Below are 23,782 nucleotides of genomic sequence, written 5' to 3'. Positions count from 1 at the left end.
CTGCTCGGGAAGCGATCCCCGGTAGGTGGGGAGCTGGGGCTCCAACTGGGATCCTTACGCTGGCACTTGCGCTTTGCGCCATGTGTGCTTAACCTACCAGCCGCGCTACTGCCTAGCCCCTTGATTTTATGTTATTATGTAGGGATTCTGATAATATAAGTTAATAGAGACAAGTACTCACTGAAGTAGATGATCACCTTTGCCTTTATTGAACATAATTTAGTTGTGTTACTGTTAACAGTTTGTATCCAGGTAAAGATTTTGATCACTAAACCTGACTAGAGACAGAATCGTCTTGCAAAGAGAAAATGTGTGATCATTTTTTTCTAGTTAAATTGGGATTCACTAATAATCTTTTCATGTTTCAAATTTTAGAAATACGGAAAACTGACGACATGTACTGGTTGTAGAACGCAATGCAGGTTTTTTGACATGACTCAGTGTATAGGTCCTAATGGATATATGGAGCCATATTGTTCAACTGCTTGCATGAACAGTCACAAGACAAAATATGCAAAATCACAAAGTAAGTTCCAGGTATTTGCACATTGAAAAAAGTCCTAAGGATGTGGCTAATTTTATAACAACTCTTTCTCCTTTATTTTAAAAGGTGTGCATCCATAGTTTGGGAGAAGAGAGAGCAGAAACAGGCAGTGGCGCACCTGGTTCATGCACACATTACAGTGCACAAGGGCCCAAGTTCAAGCCCCTGGTCTCCACTTGCAGGGGAAAGCTTCACAAGTGGTGATGCCGTGCTGCAGGTGTCTGTCTCTTTCCCTTTCTCCTTTTTTTTTTATTTTAATGTTTTTAAATCTTTTTTTTTTTTTTTTTTTTTTTACTATTGGATATACCCAAGAGAGAAATTGAGAAGGGAGACAGAGATAGCGAAGGAGACAGACATCTGCAGCCTTTCTTCACCATTCATGAAGTTTTCCCCCTGCAGGTCCAGACCAGGGGCTTGAACCTGGATCCTTAAGCATTGTAATGTGTGTTTATAAGCAGGTGTGCCACTGTCTGGTTCTCTCTATCTCCCCTCCCCTCTCAATTTCTCTCTGTATCTATCCAGTATTATTAGATAAGGAATTAGAGAGAGAGAGAAAGAGAGAGAGAGACCAGCACACTACTCAGCTGTGGTGTATGTGGTGTTGGGATTTGAACCAGGAACCTCAAAATTGCATGTAATCTGCCCTATCACTGAGCATAGGACTCAGTCTCTCTTTTAACTGGTTTTTATGTCTATTTCAACCACATAAACTATTTTTATTATTTACTAAGCTATCCCCTCCTTCCCCTTCCTCCCTCCCTTACTGTGAGAGGCAAAGAGAGCACCACTTAGCTGTTCGTGCTGTTCTACTTGTTTTTATGTAAGAGCTTCAATCCAGAGTCTTGCGCCTATAGGATAGCTCCCATGGGAGGCCACCTGCTGTGCCATGCCTGCACCCCAGCTTTGAGTCTGGCCCCCAAAGCACTGGGGAAAACTTTGGTGCTATGTTGTCTCCTCTTATCTCCCTCTTACGACATTGTCTCCTCTTATCTCCCAGCATACGACATTTCTATCTGAAAGTTTTCCAGGAGTGATGAAGCCTGGAGGGCAAAAAATAATACCTTTTTTTCTTTTTTAAAAATCTATGGCCTCATGTATGTAAAGTTTACATTTTACTGAGTTACTGAGTCCCTAACCTCTTATTAAACTTCATGGTGTAATTATTGCCACCATTACATATTTAAAATCTGTTGATAAAATTTTGTTCTTATTTGTGTTCTTAGCTAAGATTGTTTTTTTTTTTTTTAAATCTAAATGATTATTTCATGTATCATGTATATTTTAGAAATAGATATAAAGAGCAAATAATCTTAGGGCTGGGTGGTTGTGCACTTGGTTAAGGGCACATGTTAACAGTGCACCAAGACATGGGCTCAAGCTCCCACCTACAGAACAAAAGCTGGGAAGCTTCAGGAGTGGTGAAGCAGTGTTGCAGGTGCCACTTTCTCTCCCCCCCCTTTTTATTTATTTATTATTGGATAGAGACAGAGAGAAATTGAGAGGGGAGTGGGAGATTGGGAGATAGAGAGAAAGACAGACAACCAGACCTGCTTCACCACTCATGAAGCTTTTCCCTTGCAGGTGGGGACCAAGGGCTTGAACCCAGTCCTTGTGTACTATAATGTGTGCCCTAAATGAGGTGTGCCACCACCTGGCCCCTCTCGCTATCCCCCTTCCCTCTCAATTTTTTGTCTCTATTCAATAAATAAAATAATAAAAAAATTTTAAAAAGTGCGAATAATACTGTGCATTAATGTAACAGCATTGTTAAAGAAGGTTCTATTTAAAAAAATGCTCTCAAGAGGCTGGAAAATATTTGTTTATGCTTCCATTTTATAAAGAAATCAGTTATCTATCTTTTCTCTCCTAGGTATGGGAATTATTTGCCATTTTTGTAAGCGAAACTCTTTACCTCAATATCAGGCCACAATGCCTGATGGAAAGCTGTATAACTTTTGCAATTCCAACTGTGTGGCTAAATTTCAGGTTTGTCATTTAGTTTGCATACCCCAGTTCCAATTCAATATATGTAGAAAATAAACAATGTGATAGACTATATTTTTTATTTATGTGCTTATTGTTTTTATAATTTCTGAGGGTCAGATTACTATATTTTTTATTTATGTGCTTATTGTTTTTATAATTTCTGAGGGTCAGATTTGAAGGTGAATCTTCTGGGGTCATAGCAGATATGGCCACATCAACTCTCTACACATTAAATCGACTTTTCCAGTGATAGCTTATGAAAATACTTTGAATTATTATTATTATTTATTTTTTTACTTTGAAGTTTTAATGTAACTGAGTTCAGTGCTGTATGTGTAGAATTTTTTTGTGGAAGATTTGAATAAAGTACATGTTTGTTCTTTTTTTTTTTTTTCCTTTCTCTGTGTTTCCCTTCCTTCAGTTCAACTCACTAGCCACTCCTTGGCCACTAAAGTACAGTTATCTCTCTTTTTTTCTTAGAAATATTTTTAAATTAATTAATTTTTTTTGATAGAACAGAGAAATTGAGAGGAGAAAGGCACATGAAAGGGAGAAAGAGATACCTGCAGCCCTGCTTTACTGCCCATGAGTCTTTCTCTCATGCAGGTGGGAAACAACCATGGGCTTTAACCCGGCCCTTGCACACTGTAACTTGTATGCTCAACCCAGGTGCGCCACCACCCAGAATATAAGCATAAATGTTTTACTTCATATACTAGAAGTATGCCATGTGAAAGGCCCTGTTTGATAAAAACTCAGTTTTAGGGAGATACTTTTAATTTTGGTACATGTTGGTAGCTTTTTCACATTGTTCTTCCAAGTTATGTTACGGTGATTCTCTTCTGGAAGAGTTCTGTGAGGTGTTCAACCTGAAGCCAGTTGACCACTAGGAAAAAATAGTTTAGAGGATTTTTAGTATTAAATGGTATAAATAAGTTTATCTGCTATAAATAAAAGGTTTAGGGTATTAATTTAAAAAATCGTAAGTGCTTAAATTCAGGCTTCATTAATCATACAACAGTCCCAGCTACTGTGTTTTGTTATTATTTTGTCTGTCTGTCTGTACATCTATCTATCTATCTATCTATCTATCTATCTATCTATCTATCTATCTATCTATCTATCTATCACCAGTGCATTGCTTAGCTCTGATTTATGGTGGTATAGGAGATTGAACCTAGGACTTTGGAGTCTCAGGCTTGTGAGACTCTTTGGATAATCACTATGCTATCTATCCCCACCCTAAATGTTGTTATTTAAATTTAGCATGTTATAGTAGTAGTTGTTATAGAAAATACTTGCATTTAAATTGAGGTGGGTATGAACTCATCTAGGTGAATGCTTTGTTTACTAGTTACGCCCTTCACTGAGCTAAATTCAAAACTAAATACTTCCAGATAAATTTCTCAACTTCAGTCTTTAGCTTGGAAGTTTGGATCTTGGACATTGCTATATCTTTGAGTGGAGTAAATACTTCATATCACTCATTGGTTTTTCTTTTCTTTCTTTTTTTTGTAAATATTTTATTTATTTATTTATTCATGAGAAAGATAGGAAGAGAGAGAGAGAACCAGACATCACTCTGGTATATGTGCTGCCAGGGATTGAACTCAGGACCTCATGCTTGAGAATTCAGTGCTTTATCCATTGCGCCACCTCCTGGACCACTCATTGGTTTTTCTTAAACTAGAAAATAAGGAATAGACATTACTTAAATGAGAGAACACAGATTTTAATTTCCTTTTAGATGTTGGGTAAGTTGACCTGTTTATCCAAAATGTTATAATTTTCTTTTCCATTTAATTGAAAATTGTATTATGTTAGGTTCTACATTTTTATACTTAAGTACTCTTCTCAATAGTAGAGCACATGCTTCATATATTTGACAGCCTTGGTTTGATTCCTGGTAACCAAGCTAAACCAAAGGAATAATTAGTACTTTTATTGCTGAGTACTTCTTCCAAATAAGCCAGTAGGTAGGCTCACTATTCTGTGACTCTCCTTAGAAACACCAGTTTTTTTTCCCCTCTGGAATTTAGACTTTTTATCTTTATTAGATATTTTCTCATTTTTAAGTGAGATAATAAGATAGAAATTCCTTTGTGAGAATAATTAGCTAATAAAATTCAAAGTTTCGGGACCTAATGGTAATGTTCTTGGTTTATTTTTAGTTTTTTTTTAAATTTCTTTATTGGGGAATTAATGTTTTACATTCAACAGTAAATACAATAGTTTGTACATGCATAACATTCCCCAGTTTCCCATTTAACAATACAACCCCCACTATGTCATTTATCATCCTTCATGGACCTGTATTCTCCCCACCCACCTGGTTTATTTTTTAAAACTTAGCTTACCCCACAGTTACTATCTTAAGCCTGTGTGTTTTATTTTTTCAATATATTTTCACTGTTATTAATATATGCAGGAATCTTAAAAATGATAAAGATTTTTGTTCTACTATAGTACTACTATTAATTTTTGTTGTTGTTGGCTACCTCATAACATTCAGAAGAGGGTTTGAATATGGATTAAAGTAAGTCTTGAGTGTATTCAGTCAGATTCAAAATCAGTAAAACTTTTAATTGTTCTAACTTTTAAAATATAATAAAAATAGGGAGTCGGGTGGTAGCACAGTGGGTTTAACTGCAAGTGGTGCAAAGCGCAAGGACCAGCAGAAGGATCCCAGTTCGAGACCACGGTTCCCCACCTGCAAGGGAGTCACTTCACAAACGGTGAAGCAGGTCTGCAGATAGCTATCTTTCTCTCCTCCTTTCTGTCTCCCCATCCTCTCTCCATTTCTCTGTCCTATCTAACATCGATGACAACAATAATAATAACTACAATAATAAAACAACAAGGACAACATAAGGGAATAAATATTTTAAAAATATATAATAAAAATAAAATCCTGCTATCAGTGCCTCTGATCAAATCTCTTTTTCTAGGAAATAATGAGTTAAAAATGTAATCTAGGGGGCCAGGTGGTGGCTCATCCTGTTGAGGTCATGCACAAGGACCCAGATTCAAGACTCCAGTGGTAACTTTGGTGGCAAAACAAAACAACTCAACCTGTTTTCATTGCTCGGCTTGGAATGAACATGTTAGTACTCTTATAGGCAGGTCAGCAGCGACTCAGCTGTTAACAGAGAACCAGGACAGGATAGTATTTTTAATTAAAAAAAATAATTAATTGCCACCGGAGTTATCTCTGGGGTATAGTGCCTGATTATTCACCACTCCTGGCCACTGTCCAGCCCCTTTAATTTAATTTAATTTAATTAAAAAAAACCACCAAAACTGGAGTTCAGTGGTAGCACAGCAGGTTCCCCTCTTTTTTTAAAATATTTATTTTATTTATTTATTCCCTTTTGTTGCCCTTGTTGTTTTATTGTTGTTGTCGTTGTTGGATAGGACAGTGAGAAATGGAGAGAGGAGGGGAAGACAGAGAGGAGAGGAGAGGAGAGGAGAGAAAGATAGACACCTGCAGACCTGCTTCACCGCCTGTGAAGCGACTCCCCTACAGGTGGGGAGCTGGGGTTCGAACCGGGATCCCTATGCCGGTCCTTGTGCTTTGCACCACCTGTGCTTAACCCGCTGCGCTACAGCCCGACTCCCTGTCTTCCCCTCTTGTCTTCATTTCTCTCTGTCCTATCTAACAACGATGACATCAGTAACAAGAACAGTAATAACTACGACAACTAGGGCAACAAAAGGGAAAATAAATAAAATTTTAAAAAGAAAAAAAACTAAAAAATATATATTCTTTAAAAAAAAAGCCAACATTTATTTATTATTGGATAGAGACATCTGCAACCCTGTGTCACCACTTGTGAAGCTTCCCTCCTGCAGATGGGAACAGGGACTTGAAAATGTGCCCTTGTGCACCATCATGTGTGCACTCAACTCCCCAAAATGACATTTTTTAGAACTTGGTTTACCTGATAAAATTTTCTTTCATTTGATTTTTTTATTTCGTATGGCCACCAGGCTTATTTCTAGAACTAGGTCCCTGCCCAGCTTCATCATTCCTAGTTACCATTTTGTTTGTTTGCTTTTTTTTTTTTTTTTTTTTTTTTAATACTAGGAGAGACACCTACTGCACTGCTCTACTTCTTGTGAAATGCCTTACAGCCTCCCCAGGAGGGGACTGGGTGCTGAAACCTGGGTCCTTGTACATGGTACCATGTGCATTCTACGTTGTGTGGCACCACCTGTTCAGCTTACATTATCTTGATGTGAGAAAATCACTATTGAATTGTATGATTCCTCCCCCGCTTGTCAAATTATTTTATTTTAACTATGTAGCAATAATTCTGCAAGTCCTGCACTTTGCTGTTTTCCTTACTCCTTCAGTTGCAGTTCTATCCTAAAAAAATCTTTGAATATGTGAAAGACTGACTTTATGCATTAACACAATTGTTAAAGATAAACTTCTGAGGTATAGTTTTATATGCTGAGGACATAGTTACACATAGGTAGTTGACAGCTGTTAAAAATCAAAATTTTAAAATCCCTATCAACGTTTGTTTTCTCCTTTGCTTTAGGCTCTAAGTATGCAGTCATCACCAAATGGCCAGTATGTAGCGCCAAGTGATATTCAGTTGAAATGCAACTATTGTAAAAATTCCTTTTGTTCAAAGCCAGAAATCCTGGAATGGGAGGCAAGTCATATTTCATTATGTATGTTCTGTAATAATAAAATGACAGTCTAGAAATGTAACTGACATTTTCATTTGAGAAGCAAGTTCTTAGTAGGTAAGGACCATCTTTTCAGATGTTGTAATGATTGCATCATTTGCTTTTTTTATGTGAGGGTGGTACTGGCAAAGATTTTACATCAAGTAGCCATATCTTATACACTATGTGTTTATAATTGTGTATGGAATGTCACTTTGCTTAGCTACATGCCTGGAGCATCTCTTTGTACAGCACTCCCTCATCCCATTCTCTTACATATTGTCTGTTAACTATAGTATTTTGTATTGCTTGCTACCTGTAAATATCAGCATTTGTTTGTCATTCACTACATTGTCATTTAACATTTTATAACTGTGTTTTAATAAAAGAATCCTAATAGAAATTTGTTTTATTTTCCCTGTCTCCTCTTGCCTTCATTAGTTTATTTACTTTGCCATACTTTATTGCCCTTAGCATTTTCTTTCCATCAGAGGACAGTACAAGGTAGATGAATGGAAAACAAAATAACCTTGGCTGCTCAGTATTTTCTTGGAGTAGTTTGATCTTCGGCCATTCGTCCTTTTGCTTTGTTTTAAAACATTTATTTATTTATTAATGGGAGAGTGAGAAAGAGAGAATGAAAGTGTCACATGAGTACACGTGGTGGTGGGGATCAAAATCAGGGTTGAACTATGATCTTACACTTGCAAGTGCTGTGCTCCACCACTGTGTCATATTCTGGGCATCACTTTTCACCATTTTTATGTACAGGGAGCATAAATTCAATTACTGTACAAACAAGGACTTAACAGGATTGCTCTTGAGCCTGAACTGATTAATCCTGGCTGATAGTCAGTCACACCTCTGTCTGACTGTTAGCTAAAGACTGTAGATGCCAAGAACTGGACTACATGATTCCTATAATGCTCTGAAATCTACATTTCTATTATTTTGACACTCTCATCCCTAGAAAGCCTTCAGTGTGTTATTTTAAGAGCATCTCCATCAGCCTTTCTTTTTTCTTTTTCTTTTTTGAGACTTTCCTGAACCCAGTGATGATTTCTGGTGACTAATATTCTCTTTAAATCATAGTACAAAAAGTACAGAAGGCCTAAATTAAAAGGATGGCAAGGAATTCATAGGCAAGCACATAAAATGGTATTGTTCAGGAAATGAAGGCTTTTATATGAATGTCCATTCCATTAGATGGCCAACAGTCCTTGCCACCATCTCCGTGTGAATGCTGACCTACTTTTGTAGCCCATGTGTGTTGCTCTTATTGACATGGAGATAAAACACTAGAAGGAATTAAGAAAACTTATTATCTGGAATGAGAGTTGATCCTGTCCCCCAGAAGAAGAATTCATTTCTCATTCCATGGTTCAGACTTCTGGTTTCTCTCTCATCATTTTCCTTTTTAGTTTTGTCAGTCATGGGGCAGTGTCCCACTGATGAATCCTTTCCTACTTGAGTTGATTTCTAGATATTTTCATCCTCCCTACATTGGTCTTTGATAATTTTTTAAAAATTATCTTTATTTATTTATTGGGTAGAGACAGGTAGAACTCGAGAAGGGGTGATAGAGAGACAAGAGAGACACCTGCAGGCCTGCTTCACCACTTGTGAAGCTTTCCCCCTGCAGGTGGAGATCAGGGGATCAAACCTGGGTCCTTGCGCATTGTAACATTTGCGCTCAACCAGGTGCGCCACCACCTGTTCCCCAGTCTTCTGATATTCTTGCTATGCATTACTTAGACAATCTAGAACTAGTTCATATCCTTCATAATAACAGAGTGGAAAAGCCACCTCCCTAAAAGTTTTGACTGGCTCCTGCTTGACTAGATATTTAAAAGTAGTTCTGTCTATTGTGTATTTGGGACCAGGATGGATGCCTAAGTAATTACTAACCTTGTTCCATGTAAAGGAACCAGCTCACTCTCAAGCCTTGCAGTGCACTGAGTGATGTCCCCAAATTGAATACTTTTATCCATAATAAGTCTGTTACTATTAAACTGCCATAGGGATGTGATTGAGCCTATTTGATTATACTCAAAAGATTATTTCTTTTTGAGTGGGGATATTATAATGTCATAATGCTCACTTTTTTTGTACCTTACCCATGTTTTATCTTCCATTGTTTTCTTTCCATTTCTCCAGTTCTGTTAGCAACACCAGACTTGTTTTACTCTTTCACCACGGAGTAATTTTAGAGTAGTTAATAGTATTGAATTTTGTGAATTAGTTAAACTAGGTGTCTGTGGCCTATAGGAAATGCATCTCTGAGGATTATAACAGTAAGTAGGTAAATTATTTAACTTTGTTTCTGCTAAAGTGCCTTGTTTTTATTTCTGAAACTTGTTCTTGAGGTAGCTGTAATGTACTCACCAAGGTTCCTGTTGTGCATTTAGAACAAAGTGCATCAATTCTGCAGCAAAACTTGTTCAGATGACTATAAGAAGTTGCATTGCATAGTTACATATTGCGAATACTGTCAAGAGGAGAAGACTCTTCATGAAACTGTAAATTTCTCTGGCGTTAAGAGACCTTTCTGTAGTGAAGGCAAGTCAATACAAAGTGTTGTTCCTAACATTTGCTCATATCCAATGCTACTTTATTGTCAAAATATTTAATGTTATATGTCCAGAGTAACTTTACAAATTTTAGTGTAGCTGAACAAGAATAAAAAGTTGAGTTTTGGGGTGACTTATTCTGGTTTTTTATTTGCTAAGTATTTGTAGACCATGACCTCAAGTTTAGTTTTTTTCCCTCTCCTCTCTATAAACAAATTGGTTTGCCTGTTTTTAAAGTATAAAAAAATTTTCAGGATAAAATAAAAAGCATTATCATAGTCTGTCATTTGTAAACGCACAAAATACTACCTGAAAGTTAATTTTCCCAAATAGATTAGAATTAACTTTCCACAAGATCTATTTCTCTGCCCAACTTACTGCCTAGTCTACCACAGTATTAAGTATATCAGAAGGAAAATCATATATGACATTAAATGAATGCACGTACTTTTAGGCTTTCAATTTGAAATGTCAGAGAAATACTGATTTTTATTATACTACACTGAAGAATTCTTTCTCATCTTACCTGTAATTTGCATACCTGGCTTTCATGCTAGGCAACAGCAGATTATAAAAGTGAACTCTAGCTTTCACTCTAACTCTTTGGGGATAGGAATCAGAGCTGTAACTATGGATTCAGGGTTCTCATGACTATTACTCTCCCTCCAAGGTACCTTTCTTACTTTGAGCTATGACTTTTTGTTTTTCTTTGACCATAGGCACTGAAGTGTAAATTTTACTATTATCATCATCTATAATTTTCCAATTAGGTTTTACCTATATCTGTTTTTTTCCTGAAGGGGAAGAAAAAAAATTGAGAAATCCTAAATGCCGATAGTGAGAATGCAGCAGTATAAAAAGATTTATCAGCTTATTCAGCTACTGCTTCCATTTCACATATAAGGTTAGGAATGTTAGAGGCTGATGCTTATAAAGCAAAGTGTTTTTATTTATATAACTTTAACTCTATAAGTTATTTCTTTATTTCTCCTGGAATAAAAGGTAATCATGTTTGCTGTTTTTGAAGGGCAAGTGTGATCAACTCTATAATGAAAGGCGCTATAATGTTTTATGGAAAATATTGGTCCTGAGTTGGGGAGATGGTATAATAGTTATGCAAAAAGATTTTCATGTCCACATCTAGAAGGCCCCCAGATTTAATTTCCAGCATTGCCTAATCCAGAGCTATACAGTGCTGTGGTTTTAAAAGCAAAGAAAAGAAAAAAATTTCTCATAATAACACTTTACACCTGGGCTTTTTTTTTATATGTATATTTATTTATTTACTTATTCCCTTTTGTTGCCCTTGTTGTTTTAAACACCTGGACTTTTGTATCTGATTCATATTGCGGCTAATGCCATACCTATCAATAATAGTAATTTGGAGTATATGAATTTTACTGATCATTTTGGTGCCTCCCCCCCAACTAGGATTATCACTGGCATTCAGTGCTTGCATGATTCTACCATTCTCATCAGCTCTTTTTCTTTTCTTTTCCCTTTTGATTGAGGGTGAGAAACAGAAATAGAGAAAATGAGAGAGACAGAGAAAACGAGACCTATGCTACTCCTCCATTGTTCGTGCAGCTTCTGCTCTGGAGGTGCACCAGGGTCTTGAACCCAGGACCTTGCACATGGTAGTGTGTGTGTTCTACTAGGTTAGCTCTTTTATTGACTGTTACTTAGGATTTTACTTTACTTACTTGAAAATGAATAGTTAGCAGCAAATAATCTGTATTTAATGGAATTTCAATCAGCATAGCAAAAATTTGAGTAGCCAAAAAAGTTTGAAAAGGATGTGTATTCTTCCTTTTAACAAATACATTTAATAATACATTTTGTGCTCTGATTACATTTAGTCTCCTGCTGGAACTTGTTAGAAATAACAAAACATTTACCACCTGGTCCTACTATCAAGGCCTAGTTAGCAAGATACATGAAGGTAAAATATTTCACAATGTTTTAAAACAGAAGATAACAGAAGTTATAATATAGCATGATAAATAATTTACAATAAATTACATTGGATACAATGACAATTAGATAGAAAAAGTTATTTGAAGCTGGATTGGTGAGCACAGTTTGTGGAGAGGATGTAATTTGAACACACAAGAAGAGGTGAACTAGGATTAAAGTAGACATTCACAGAAAGTAATTTTCCTTTTTTAAAGACAGAGAAAGTGAAAGAGACCATAGCACTGAAGCTTCCTATGTGGGAGCAGGGCTCTAACCTATGTTGTACACATGGCAAAGCAGTGCACCATCCAAGTGAGCTATTTTGCCAACCCTGGAAAGTTGTTCTTTTTAACTTTTTTAACTTTTAATTATGTTTATTTATTTATTGGGTAGAGAAAGTCAGAAATTGAGAGGGAAGAGAGTGATAGAGAGGGAGAGAGATAGACACCTGCAACACTGCCTCACCACTTGCAAAGCTTTCTCCCAGAAGGTGGGGACTGGTCTCTTGAACCTTGGTCCTTGTGCATTGTAACGTGTGTTCAACCAGGTGCACCACCACCTGGCCCCAGAAAGTTAGTCTTAAGTGATGCAGTATACATTAACAAGGATAAGATAATTTCAGTCCTTGTATAATAGGGAATATGTAAGACTGATATATAAAAGCACTTAGTACATTAATATTATAGGTAACAAACATCAAAATTTATTTTTGTGTAACTAGTACCTCAAATGTGCTATTCCACTGCTTTGGGCTACTTTTTCATTGAGATAGAGAGAGAGAGATAAAAGGAGAAAGAAGAGATACACAATACCAAAGCTATCTGTACATCGTGCCGGGGCTTGAACCTATTGAGAACATGTCAAGGCACGTGCCTCACTTGTTGAGCTATCTCTCTGACCGAAGACTGTTTCATTAGAATGATTTCTCTGGACAATTCAGTAAAATATTTTTGCTTCCCAGAAGGTCCACATAGGTAGTAGCAGAGACAGGTAAGACTACAACATTTGGCTAAAATGCCTAGTTATTTAAATCTTAAATATATCTATATACACTCAATGCTTTTCAATAGCCTTATGTTGAGTTTCTCTAAAATGTCTATTTGTATTGCACCGATGACATTTAAGCAAGATTAAGTTTAAAGTGAACAAATAAAATTCGGAGCCATTATAAAATTTGTCTTAAAGCGTTTTTTTTTTTTTTTTTTAACCCACATCATGTCTAATACAAGATTTCTGTTTTCAGTTTTCAGGTTGGATTCTTTTTGATCAGGAGAGAACAGAGGCTCCTGAGTTTATAGACATTTTCTAAAGCTAATAATCTGTTTTAGGTGTTGCTTTAATATTAAAACCTTGTGTATTTCAGGCTGCAAACTGTTGTATAAACAGGATTTTGCAAGACGTTTAGGATTGAGGTGTGTTACATGCAACTATTGCTCTCAACTCTGTAAGAAAGGAGCAACTAAAGAGCTTGATGGTATTGTGAGAGATTTCTGTAGTGAAGACTGCTGTAAAAAATTTCAGGATTGGTACTATAAGGCAAGTCACGCAATTCCTAGTGCAACAGCTACTTTAATCAGTCTTGAATTATTACCATTACAGACATAACACCATATTTATTTAATACATGTGCACACATTGGATTATATGATTCAATTTCTTGTCATTTTGTTTTGTTTTATATTGCATAACATGCAGTGTTTTTATATTACCAAAAGCTACATACATGACACCTGTATTTTTAGCATTGTAATTTTTACAAGATATTTCTGTAGAACGTGTTTCATTTCGCTAAAAAATATTTTTGATGACTATCAATGCCGAAGGTAATCACTTTGGATACTTTAGGGTATGTTCAAAAGCTTTTGTTCTTTTTCACTCTAGTGAATTTTGGAAATGTATCAAATTCAAAGAACACTGGCTTAACAGACCAGAAACATTTAATTTTAAACTTTGGATAAATCCCATTTGATCCTTTGTACTCTTTCCTTTTCTTCCTAGATCAGAAAATGTATATTTGAGATTTTGTTAGTCTCTAAAGGAAAAGACTTATTTAACGAGAGGGAGAAGACCACAGCATCACTCTGGCGCGTAATATGCTGGGTGTCAAACTAGCATGAAGTTTCATGCTTAAGAGTCTTAATGCTTTATTTACTGGGCCACCTCTAGGGCCATGGAATTTTGGCTAATTTTGATAATTCCTCCACCTCCAGAGCCATGGAGCTTTGATTAGTTTTGATAGTCCCTATGTTAAAATCTCAGCACGAAAACATCATTATGCATGTAGTTCTCAAGTGTGTAAGATCAGATCATCATACTTTCAAAATTGTGTAGTACTATTTCAGAAACAAACAGTAAAAACCATTGAAATATGAAGAGAAAAACAATAAACTCAGTTGAAATATGTAGTGTAATATTTAATTCCCTTAATAAAAGTGATTGATTTAAAATGATGTTACTAGGAGAACTGTAGGAATTGAACCTGGAACCTTCAGTGCCTCAGGCATGCAAGTTTTTTTGCTGTCTTCCCCAGTTCCCACTATTAAAGAAAAATTTTTTTTTTTTACTGTGGATTTTAAATTTTACGTATTGTCAATTGCACTAGTTACTTGGGGCAAAAAATTTTGTTATTTCTTTTGTCCAGATTTAATTTTATTTTTTAAAATACTTATTTATTGGATAGAGACAGAGAGAAATAGTGAGGGAAGGGGGAGCTAGGGAGACAGAAAGACACTGACAATACTACTTTACTACTCACAGGGCTTTCCCCTTGCAGGTGGGGACTGGCGGCTTGAGCAGGATGTTTGTGCATTGTAATAATACTCATTCAATCAAGTGTGCCACCACCAGATCTCTTAGACCTTGTATCATCACATTTGAACAGTGATGAACTTGTGGACATGTGTTTAAGATGCCTCTAAATCTTTCCGTTCTATTTACTTAAGTATTTGTTTTGTTTTTTTGCCACCTGGGCTATCACTGGGACTCAGTGCCAGCACCACGAATCTACTACTATTCCTGGTGGCCATTTTTTTCTCTCCCTTTCTATTTATTTGACGGGACAGAGAGAAATTTAGAGTTGGGGGGAAAGAGAGGGAAAGAAGAAGGGAGACACCTGAAGATCTTAACCACTCTTGAAGCTTCACCCCTGTAGGTGGGGCGTAGGGTGTTAACTGAGTGCTTGCTCATGGTAATGTGTGCTTTCAACGGTGTGCACCACCACCTGGTGGCTTCTGTCTTTTAGTTGTAAATTTGTCCTTTTCCTGAATAGGCTGCAAGGTGTGACTGTTGTAAATCTCAAGGAACTCTTAAAGAAAGAGTGCAGTGGCGTGGGGAAATGAAACACTTCTGTGATCAGCACTGCTTACTACGTTTCTACTGTCAGCAAAATGAGCCCAATATGACAACTCAGAAAGGACCTGAAAACTTACATTATGGTATGGAATCCTTTCCTTATTGACTTAAAAAAAAAACAACCAAAAACATATGGTGGTGTTTAGTATCTTGGTTCTGAGTTCAATGTGATAGTAGTGAATAAGTAGTTGATATTGGAGAACATTCAAGAGCAAGTTTTATTGCTTCTGGGTAGAAGTTATGTTTCTATGTCTATGATGTTTCTATAGATATATTGACTTTTATTTTACTCCCCTTTTATTATCATTATTACTTTTATAGTTATAGGAGAAAGCATGAGAGCATCACTCTGGCACATGGATGCTGAAACTTGAACTTGGGACCTCATGCTTGAGAGTCCATGACTATTTTCTACTGCACCATCTCCTGAGCCTTTGTTTCCCTTTTAACATTGAGTGCTAGCTGAAGAAACACTCTAGTTGGGGTTAGAAACTGTCTACCATGTGTTTTCTCTAATTCTAAATAAAAATCCTCTGTCAATTTGTCTATGTTTAGTTAGGAAGGAAAACAAAAACTCTCTAGATAATGTCAGCTTATTTAAGAGTTAAATCTAAGACCATACTATTGCTCCCCAAACACTGTACTCTTTCAGGGGGAAAAGAGGAGGAAGGAGGTAATTTCTCTAAGTTAACTCTGTATCTCAGCACTTGAATATCATATTCTTTACTTTAAAAAGTAGTTCGAAACATTTTTCTCAATTCCTATTTAAAAAAATGTAATGAGAAATGCAGACTTACAAACTTGTCAATAAATTAGTATTTGTGTTAGTCCTAATTTGTTAATTTGTTTATGTTTTCAGACCAGGGTTGCCAGACATCCCGAACCAAAATGACAGTAAGTATCGCTTAAGTCCAGTGCTAAGTAATTGATCTTTATAATATGGGGGCAGAAAATAGTCTTAATTTATAAATCTAAATTTGTGACAAAATACTTATTTTATTTTTACTTTTTAAATATTTATTCCCTTTTCTTGTCCTTGTTTTATTGTATTTATTATTGATGTCATTGTTGTTGGATAGGACAGAAAGAAATGGAGAGGAGCGGAAGACAGAGGGGGGAAGAGAAAGATAGACACTTGCAGACCTGCTTCACCACCTATGAAGTTACTGCCCTGTAGGTGGGGAGCTGGAGGCTCAAACTGGAATCCTTACACTGGTCCTTGTGCTTTGCGCCACCTGTGTTTAATCTGCTGCGCTACCACCCGACTCCCATTATTTTATTTTAATGAGAGAAAGATAAAAGAGAAAGACCAGAGCACTGCTCAGTTCTGGCTTATGGTGGTGCTGAGGATTGAACCTGGGACCTTGAAACTTCGAGCATGAAAATTTTTTGCATCACCATTATGCTGTCTATCTAGCCTGAGTGCACATGTTACAAAACACAAGAACCCAAATTCAAGCTCCTAGTCCCCACTTGTAGGGGGAAAGCTTCATGAGTAGAAAAGCAGTGCTACAAGTCTCTCTGTCTCTCCTTACCTCTCCCCTCCTCTCTCTCAATTTCTGTCTCATACCCAGTAAATATAAGTAGTAAAAGTATTTCCAGGCATATAGTGATGAATTATTTTGGGCTCTACCCATATGGGGGGAGGTAAAAATGACATTTGGGTTGAAGCCCACAGTGGCTTGATCTTGAAGACAACAGTGAAAGTGTGTTTGAAATGAGTGGCTGCAGGTCTGTTCTGGTGACTGTGGACAAACTTCTGAAATAGAAGAGGAGCAGGAATGGAGAGGAGGAATAACTGCAAAGGGTGTGTGTGTGTGTGTTAGAATTAGGGGGAATGAGGGTAAACAACTAAGCTGAGTGATATGATTAATGTCTCATGCATTCCTTTCTTAAAAAGGGTTGTAAAGCTTTAGGACGTGTGAGATTCTGAGTTTAATAAATACTTTTAAAATATCGCCACCCCTCCTATTTGGTAAAACTTAGCAAACGCCGCTTTAAAGGTAGCACTGTAAGGTTTGTGTAGGTTGGACATGGCAATGTATGTGTAATGACCCTTGAGAAGAATCAGTGCTTTCTCACATGTTGCAAGCAGCCTGGTTCTGTATGCTGAGAGTTTGATAATCACCCATGTAGAGTAGAAATACTAATGTTTCTAGCATTCTTATCAAGGGAAGTTCAAGTCTTTAATAGAACAGGCCCCCATCCAGAAATTGTTTTTGTTTTTGCTTCCAGTTGCTCAATTCTGGCACTGTGAATCCACTTTTTTCTTTTTTTTTTCCCTTCCATTTTTCATTTGATAGGATAGAGAGAAATTGTGAAGGGCAGGGGGACAGAAAGGGAGAAAGAGAACGATAAGCACATAAACACCTGCAGACCTGCGGCACCGCTTGTGAAGTGCTCTTCCCCACTCCCACCTCCCACCGCAGGTGGGGAGTGATATTGAACCCAGGTCCTTGCACTTAGTATTATGTGCACTTAACTGGGTGCACCACCACCCAGCTCATGAAATTCTTTTATTATTTTTTTCCCCATTCCCTCCATTGGAAGTTATAGTAAGTCTCACAAGGTTGCAGATATGAGTTGATGTCTGCCTATCTACTTGTCCTTTTTTTAAAAAAATATTTATTCCCTTTTGTTGCCCTTGTTTTTATTTTATTGTTGTAATTATTATTATTGATGTCATTGTTGGATAGGACAGAGAAGTGGAGAGAATCAGGGAAGACAGAGAGGGGGAGAGGAAGATAGACACCTGCAGACCTGCTTCACCGCTTCTGAAGTGACTCCCCTGCTGGTGGAGAGTCAGGGGCTGGAACCAGGATCCTTATGCTGGTCCTTGGCTTTGCGTCACCTACGCTTAACCCGCTGCGTTACTGCCCAACTCCCCACTTGGCCTTTTTTTTTTTTTTTTCTGTTATTTTTTTTGAAAATCACCAGGTGACTTTGATGCATTATCAGTTTAAGATTGCTGATAAAAAAGAAATATTAAGGTGTTTACATCATTGTACTGTTTCTATTTTTATGTTAATAGACTCCTAGAGAAGTAAAAGTGCTTTTGCCTTGCACACTTTCCCAGCCCCTCCTTATGAAAAAATATGTTTTAAATTATATAACTCAGAAGTATGTAAAAATACTCTATAATCTATTTATGCTAAGAGTCATTTTCTTCTCAGTTTTGGCTTATGGTGGTGCTGAGGGTTGATCCTGGGACCTTGGAGTCTCAGGCCTGAAAGTTGTCTGCAAAACCCATTATGCTAACAACAAGGGCAACAAAAGGGAAATAAATAAATAATATATATATATATATATATATATATATATATATATATAAGCCCAGTGCTAAAAAACAAAAAAACCCATTATGCTATCTCCCCACTCCAGTGCTAGACTCTTTCATCCACACTGAGAAATAGAATGATGAACACTCTCTATTTTGCTATCTTTGTATTGTAAAGAAACATCACATAATTGTTTCTAAGGAATGTAAACAAAATCTTAATGAATATGAAGTGTGTTTAAAAGAAGCAAGCTATGTAGTAATCATTTGAAAATGTGACCAGAGGCTCACAGCTAGTTCTATACTTATTACATCATATCACATTAATACATATTATGTCCAGGTTAATCACAGTGACTATGTAAGATTTAACTACCCCCTGATACTGAGAATCGGCTGTGTTAATAGTCTAAGCCTTTTTCTCCATGTCAGTATGATAGATAGCACTTCATCGTGGATACAGTAAAATTTTAGATTTTATTGAGTTGTTGGAAAAGTCCCAGCACACTTGCATAGAAAAACGTAGAAAAAATAATGTCATGACTTTTCCAAAGGCCCAGTATTTCTGTATTAACTGGGCCTTTATTTTTCTTCAGTTTCAAATATGGCTGTGGGGGGTGTGGTGAAACATATTAGAAGCCATTTTTAGAGGAAAAGTTTCTAATATTGTTATTGCTAGGCATCAGAAAGTTGTGTATTTAAAGCTTGACAATATTTTTGGTAAATTTTAGTGTGATGTAGAAGCTGTTACCAATAGAGGGAGCTAGAGCACCAGGTGACTATAATAACTACAGGAACTTTCCCCCCAAATGTCTAAAGAACCTAAGTATTCATAAAATTTGGGCTAACAAACTTTCATACTTAAAATAAGACTTCTTTCTCTTTCTAATATTTTTATTTTTCTATTTTAGATAAGGACAGATAAACTGAGAGGGAAGGGGGAAGTAGGGGGAGTGAAAGAGACTCCTACAACACTGGTGTCTCTAATCATTCATGAAAGTTTCCCCCTGTAATTGAGGATTAATTATCTCTTTATACTTAAGAAAATAGGGTGGGGGGATAGATAGCATAATGGTTATATAAACTGATTCTCATGCTTAAGGCTTTGAGGTTACAGGTTCAATTCGTTCCCTACACCATTGTAAGTCAGAACTGAACAGTTCTCTGGTAGTGTAAAAAAAAAAAAAGTTATAAGTAAGAAAATATGTTGGGGGCCAGGCGGTGGTATACCTGGTTAAGCATACACATTGCAGGGCACAGAAGGATCCAGGTTCAAGCCCCTGGTCCCCACCTACAAGGGGGAAAGCTTCACATGAGGTGAATCAGGTCTGCAGGTGTCTCTCTGACTCTTTCCCTCTCTATCCTCCTCCTCTTTCAATTTTTCTCGGTCTCTATACAATAATAAATAAAAATAAAAATAAACTTAAAAAATATGTTGATGGTGTCCATTGAAGGTGAAGTAGATCTATAGAATGAAGTATTCACATGCCAGTAGTTAGAATATGTTCTGAATTCTTCTTTCAAATTATATTGTTAGACATAGTAATAATAGTATAATTTGATTTTACTCTCCACTTTCATCTATTTCTTAAACTAGATCCTCGTTGACACCAAGAGGTAATACAAATAGGAGGGAAAAATAAAATGCGTGTCTTTGCCTCCCTATAGGGTTCTGCACCACCCCCTTCTCCAACACCTAACAAAGAAATGAAAAACAAAGCAGTTCTTTGTAAACCTCTAACAATGACAAAGGCGACTTACTGTAAACCTCACATGCAGACCAAATCTTGTCAAACAGGTAACTTGGCAAAATTTCACTCTTATACTTCATGAAATTCATGCTTTCCTAACCTGATAGACTATATGATTTCAGTTTTTTGATGATTCTGTTTTTCTGTAGTTTTTAAAATTATCTTTAGAACTGTGTATCATTTTAAAATCCTGAGGATGTGAGGGCGATCTGGCTGCGACATCTGTCACCCCATTGATTGCCAGGGTTGATTCGGCTGATCTCTCTGGCTAGGCAGGTGTCCCCTTCCTCCCTCACCACTCCATATGCGTCCCTCCCGAAGCTGCGTGCTCGGTTGAAGAGGACGGCCCTCCCTGAATAGAGACGGACAGGTCTTTGGTCGAGGGTATATGAGTAGCTACGTTCCCCTGCTAGAACCTCCAAACAAGCTCTCATAAAATCCTGAAGGAAAATCATGAAGGAAAATGATAAAAATCTTGGAACATAATTCCTGTCACAAATGAAAAAATGCTGTATCAAAAACTTAATTGTCACAGGTCCTAATTCCCTCCCCACACACACCTGTGTCTAGAGCATGTCTAGGGGAGTGTGTCTCGATAGTTGGGAACACACCCCCCCCTTGTTATAACAGCTTAACTATATTTGGATGCCTACCTCTTTATGTTTACATGGACCCAAATCTTTGCATATGCCAGGGGTTGGGGAGGGTCTCTCTCTTTTTTTTCTGCTGTGCAGAAATGTACTTTACATTTTGTACACCCATTTTGGTAATAAACTTTATTACGGGGAGAAAAAAAAACTCAATTGGATTCAAGCACTCCACCCCCCCCCCCAGCTACTCACCTCCCTGTGTGTTCTGTAATGTCAGCAGAATGCTTTCCTGTCAGAATGAGATAAAGTAATTCAAATAATATAGTTGCCTCAAAGTAAAATGTATTCTTTTTTCTTTAAAGAAGTTGTAAGGGGAGTCTGGTAGGGTTTCTGGAATTATAGACCCTTTAAAGGTTGTTTGCTTTCTTATTAAATGAAAGTTAATTTAGGTGTCTTCTGCGTAGAACAATAACTTTATCCAGCTCTTGTGCTATTTTTATGTGATTGAGCCTTATGAAAACTGAGAAAATCTTTTAAATGGGTACTGAGGTATTGCTTTTTTGAGGTGGGATTACCAGATCATTTTTAGCACTGAGCAGCTCTCTTTAGGTTCTACTTAGCGTGGCTCCTTTCTCGAACTTTGTGTTTCAGATGATAATTGGAAGACAGAGTATGTCCCAGTGCCTATCCCTGTGCCTGTGTATATCCCAGTCCCTATGCACATGTATAGCCAGAATATTCCTGTCCCCACCACAGTTCCTGTTCCGGTAAGTCAGCATTTTAGGTTCTTTCACATCTTGAGATTTATTAGATATAGGTGAGGAAAACAGTGTTGTTGCAATTAGTACCTTAATGATGCTGTTAGACAGGAGCCTGAGCCTTAGCCTTCCTTCAATAACTGATGGTTGCTTGGTGAATCTCCTTTGTCAGCAATACTTTGTCCATCATTGAAAGTGAAGTCTAGCCAATGTTTATGTCTGCTTTCCACATACTATGTTTTTTATTGTTTTTTTTGTATTTATTTATTTTTCCTTTTGTTGCCCTTGTTGTTGTAGTTATTATTGTTGTTATTGATGTCGTCGTTGTTAGATAGGACAGAGAAATGGAGAGAGGAGGGGAAGACGGGGGGAGAGAAAAATAGACACCTGCAGACCTGCTTCACTACCTGTGAAGCAACTCCTCTGCTGCTGGGGAGCCAGGGGCTCGAACTGGGATCCTTATGCCGGTCCTTGCGCTTTGCGCCACCTGCACTTAACCTGCTGCACTACTGCCCAACTCCCCACATACTGTGTTTTATCTGGCGTTGGTGGTATAGTGGTAAGCATAGCTGCTTTCCACATACTATGTTTTATATTTGTGTTACTTCATGACATTTATAAAACCCTAACGATTTAAGACTGAAACACTGAACAGAATTAGAAATCATGTTTCATCCTAAATCACTTGAAAGACACCATCATGTCAGGACTGGGGGGTGGTTGATTGCTCCATGTGAGACAGAACAACTTCAAAAAGTCTCTAATTTTTATGTTACACAGTTGCTACTTGTAATTTGAGATTTCTTTGTCACGGTTGATGCCTCGATTTTTATGTATGTTCTTTCTAAAGCTTTTATCTAGTGTGGAATTGTGAAGTAAATTATGTGTCAGATAATCATCAATGTGGAAAGTTACCTGTAATGTTTCCTTTTTTTTTTTTTTTTTTTTTTAAACCAGAGCACTATTTAGCTCTGGCTTATGGTGGTGCAGGAATTGAACCTGGGACTTTAGAGCCTCAGGCATGAGAGTCTCTTTGCATAAATAACCATTATGCCATCTACCCTCCACTCTGTAATGTTTACTTAACTTCACAATGAATGCTCTTGTTAATAGGTGCCAGTTCCTGTTTTTCTGCCTGCTCCACTGGATAGCAGTGAGAAGATTCCAGAAGCAGTTGAGGAGCTAAAAACCCGAATTTCTTCAGATCCTCTTGATTCAGAGTTGCTTACAATGACGGATATGATGACAGAACATGAAGGGAAGACCGAAGCTGCCAGCATCAATAGTAAGCTGCGGTGTATTATTCCACTTCATGAATACATGAGTCTGTTGGGTCTTTATGAAGGTTGTCATTGTGATAATATGTCCCAGGGTCCATCATTGTGCTTCGACTTGATATGGAAGTGTGGGAAGCATTACAGCCAACATGCATTTTCTGTTGGGAGATCCATGTTATCAGTTCTTTGTTTAAGTCAAGCCCAATTCCAAGCTGAATCTGTATATATATTTCCTCTATCAGTAATAACAGGGCTTCATTTGTAAACTCAGCTCAAAATTCTTCTTGCTTTAATGGATTCACTCAGTTACAAAAATAACTTATTCTGGGTTGTAATCTTGGTCCCTATACTTATTTTGTAATAGTAATCCTCAATTTTGTTGTATTGATTGTACAGTTGACTTCTGGACAACGTGGGGGTTAGGACTGGCCCATGCTGTCAAAAATATGTGTAAACACTCCCCTCCCAGCAGGTGGTGGCGGTGGAGCAGTTCTGCAGGTGTCTGTCTGTCTCTCCCTTATCCTTCTGCCCTTTTTCTTTTTGTCTCTATCAGATTAAAAAAAGGAAATTAATGGCTGGTGGGAACAGTGATGCAGGCATTGAGCCCCAGCAAGACCTCTGGTGGCAAATAAAAGAAAAGAAAAGAAAATCTGGGTATAGCTTTTGACTTCTCCGTATTTATTAAGAAACTTTGTTGACCAGAAGTCAGACCAATAGCATAATCAATTAGCACATTTCTTGATATATTTAGTATATACTGTATTCTTACAAAAATATTAGCTAGACAAATGAAATACACTTATTGGGAGAAAGGCGGTAGCGCAGCGGGTTAAGCGCAAGGACTGGCGTAAGGATCCCGGTTCGAGCCCCAGTTTCCTCTCTTCCTCTCTGCATTTCTCTCTGTCCTATCCAACAACCATGACATCAATAACAACAACAACAATAATAACTACAATAAAACCAGGATCGTCAGGCCAATCCTTGCATTTTGTAGCATGTGCACTTAGCCCACTGTGCTACTGCTCAACTCCCTCCCACCCAT

The 23,782-nt window shown here is 37.3% G+C and overlaps 1 protein-coding gene across 3 annotated transcripts in view; it reads left to right on the top strand.

The window, feature by feature from the left end:
- Window positions 1-23,782, top strand: part of ZMYM2 (zinc finger MYM-type containing 2) — a 114,202-nt gene that overhangs the window by 74,925 nt on the left and 15,495 nt on the right. For 2 of the 3 annotated variants that reach the window (XM_060194739.1, XM_060194740.1), the window contains exons 8-17: window positions 376-526; window positions 2,415-2,530; window positions 7,078-7,194; window positions 9,619-9,769; window positions 13,100-13,272; window positions 15,005-15,170; window positions 15,947-15,981; window positions 20,033-20,162; window positions 21,357-21,472; window positions 22,577-22,748. In XM_060194739.1, the coding sequence (XP_060050722.1) occupies window positions 376-526; window positions 2,415-2,530; window positions 7,078-7,194; window positions 9,619-9,769; window positions 13,100-13,272; window positions 15,005-15,170; window positions 15,947-15,981; window positions 20,033-20,162; window positions 21,357-21,472; window positions 22,577-22,748 (1,327 nt within the window). Of the gene's footprint in view, window positions 1-375; window positions 527-2,414; window positions 2,531-7,077; window positions 7,195-9,618; window positions 9,770-13,099; window positions 13,273-15,004; window positions 15,171-15,946; window positions 15,982-20,032; window positions 20,163-21,356; window positions 21,473-22,576; window positions 22,749-23,782 lie in introns of those variants that run through there. The other variant, XM_060194741.1, reaches the window with a different exon arrangement.

This window comes from Erinaceus europaeus, chromosome 7 (genome assembly GCF_950295315.1).
Source record: "Erinaceus europaeus chromosome 7, mEriEur2.1, whole genome shotgun sequence".
In the NCBI taxonomy this organism is placed as follows: Eukaryota; Metazoa; Chordata; class Mammalia; order Eulipotyphla; family Erinaceidae; genus Erinaceus; species Erinaceus europaeus.
The sequence above is the reverse complement of the archived record's forward strand: the minus strand, read 5'-3'. Positions and strand labels throughout refer to the sequence as shown.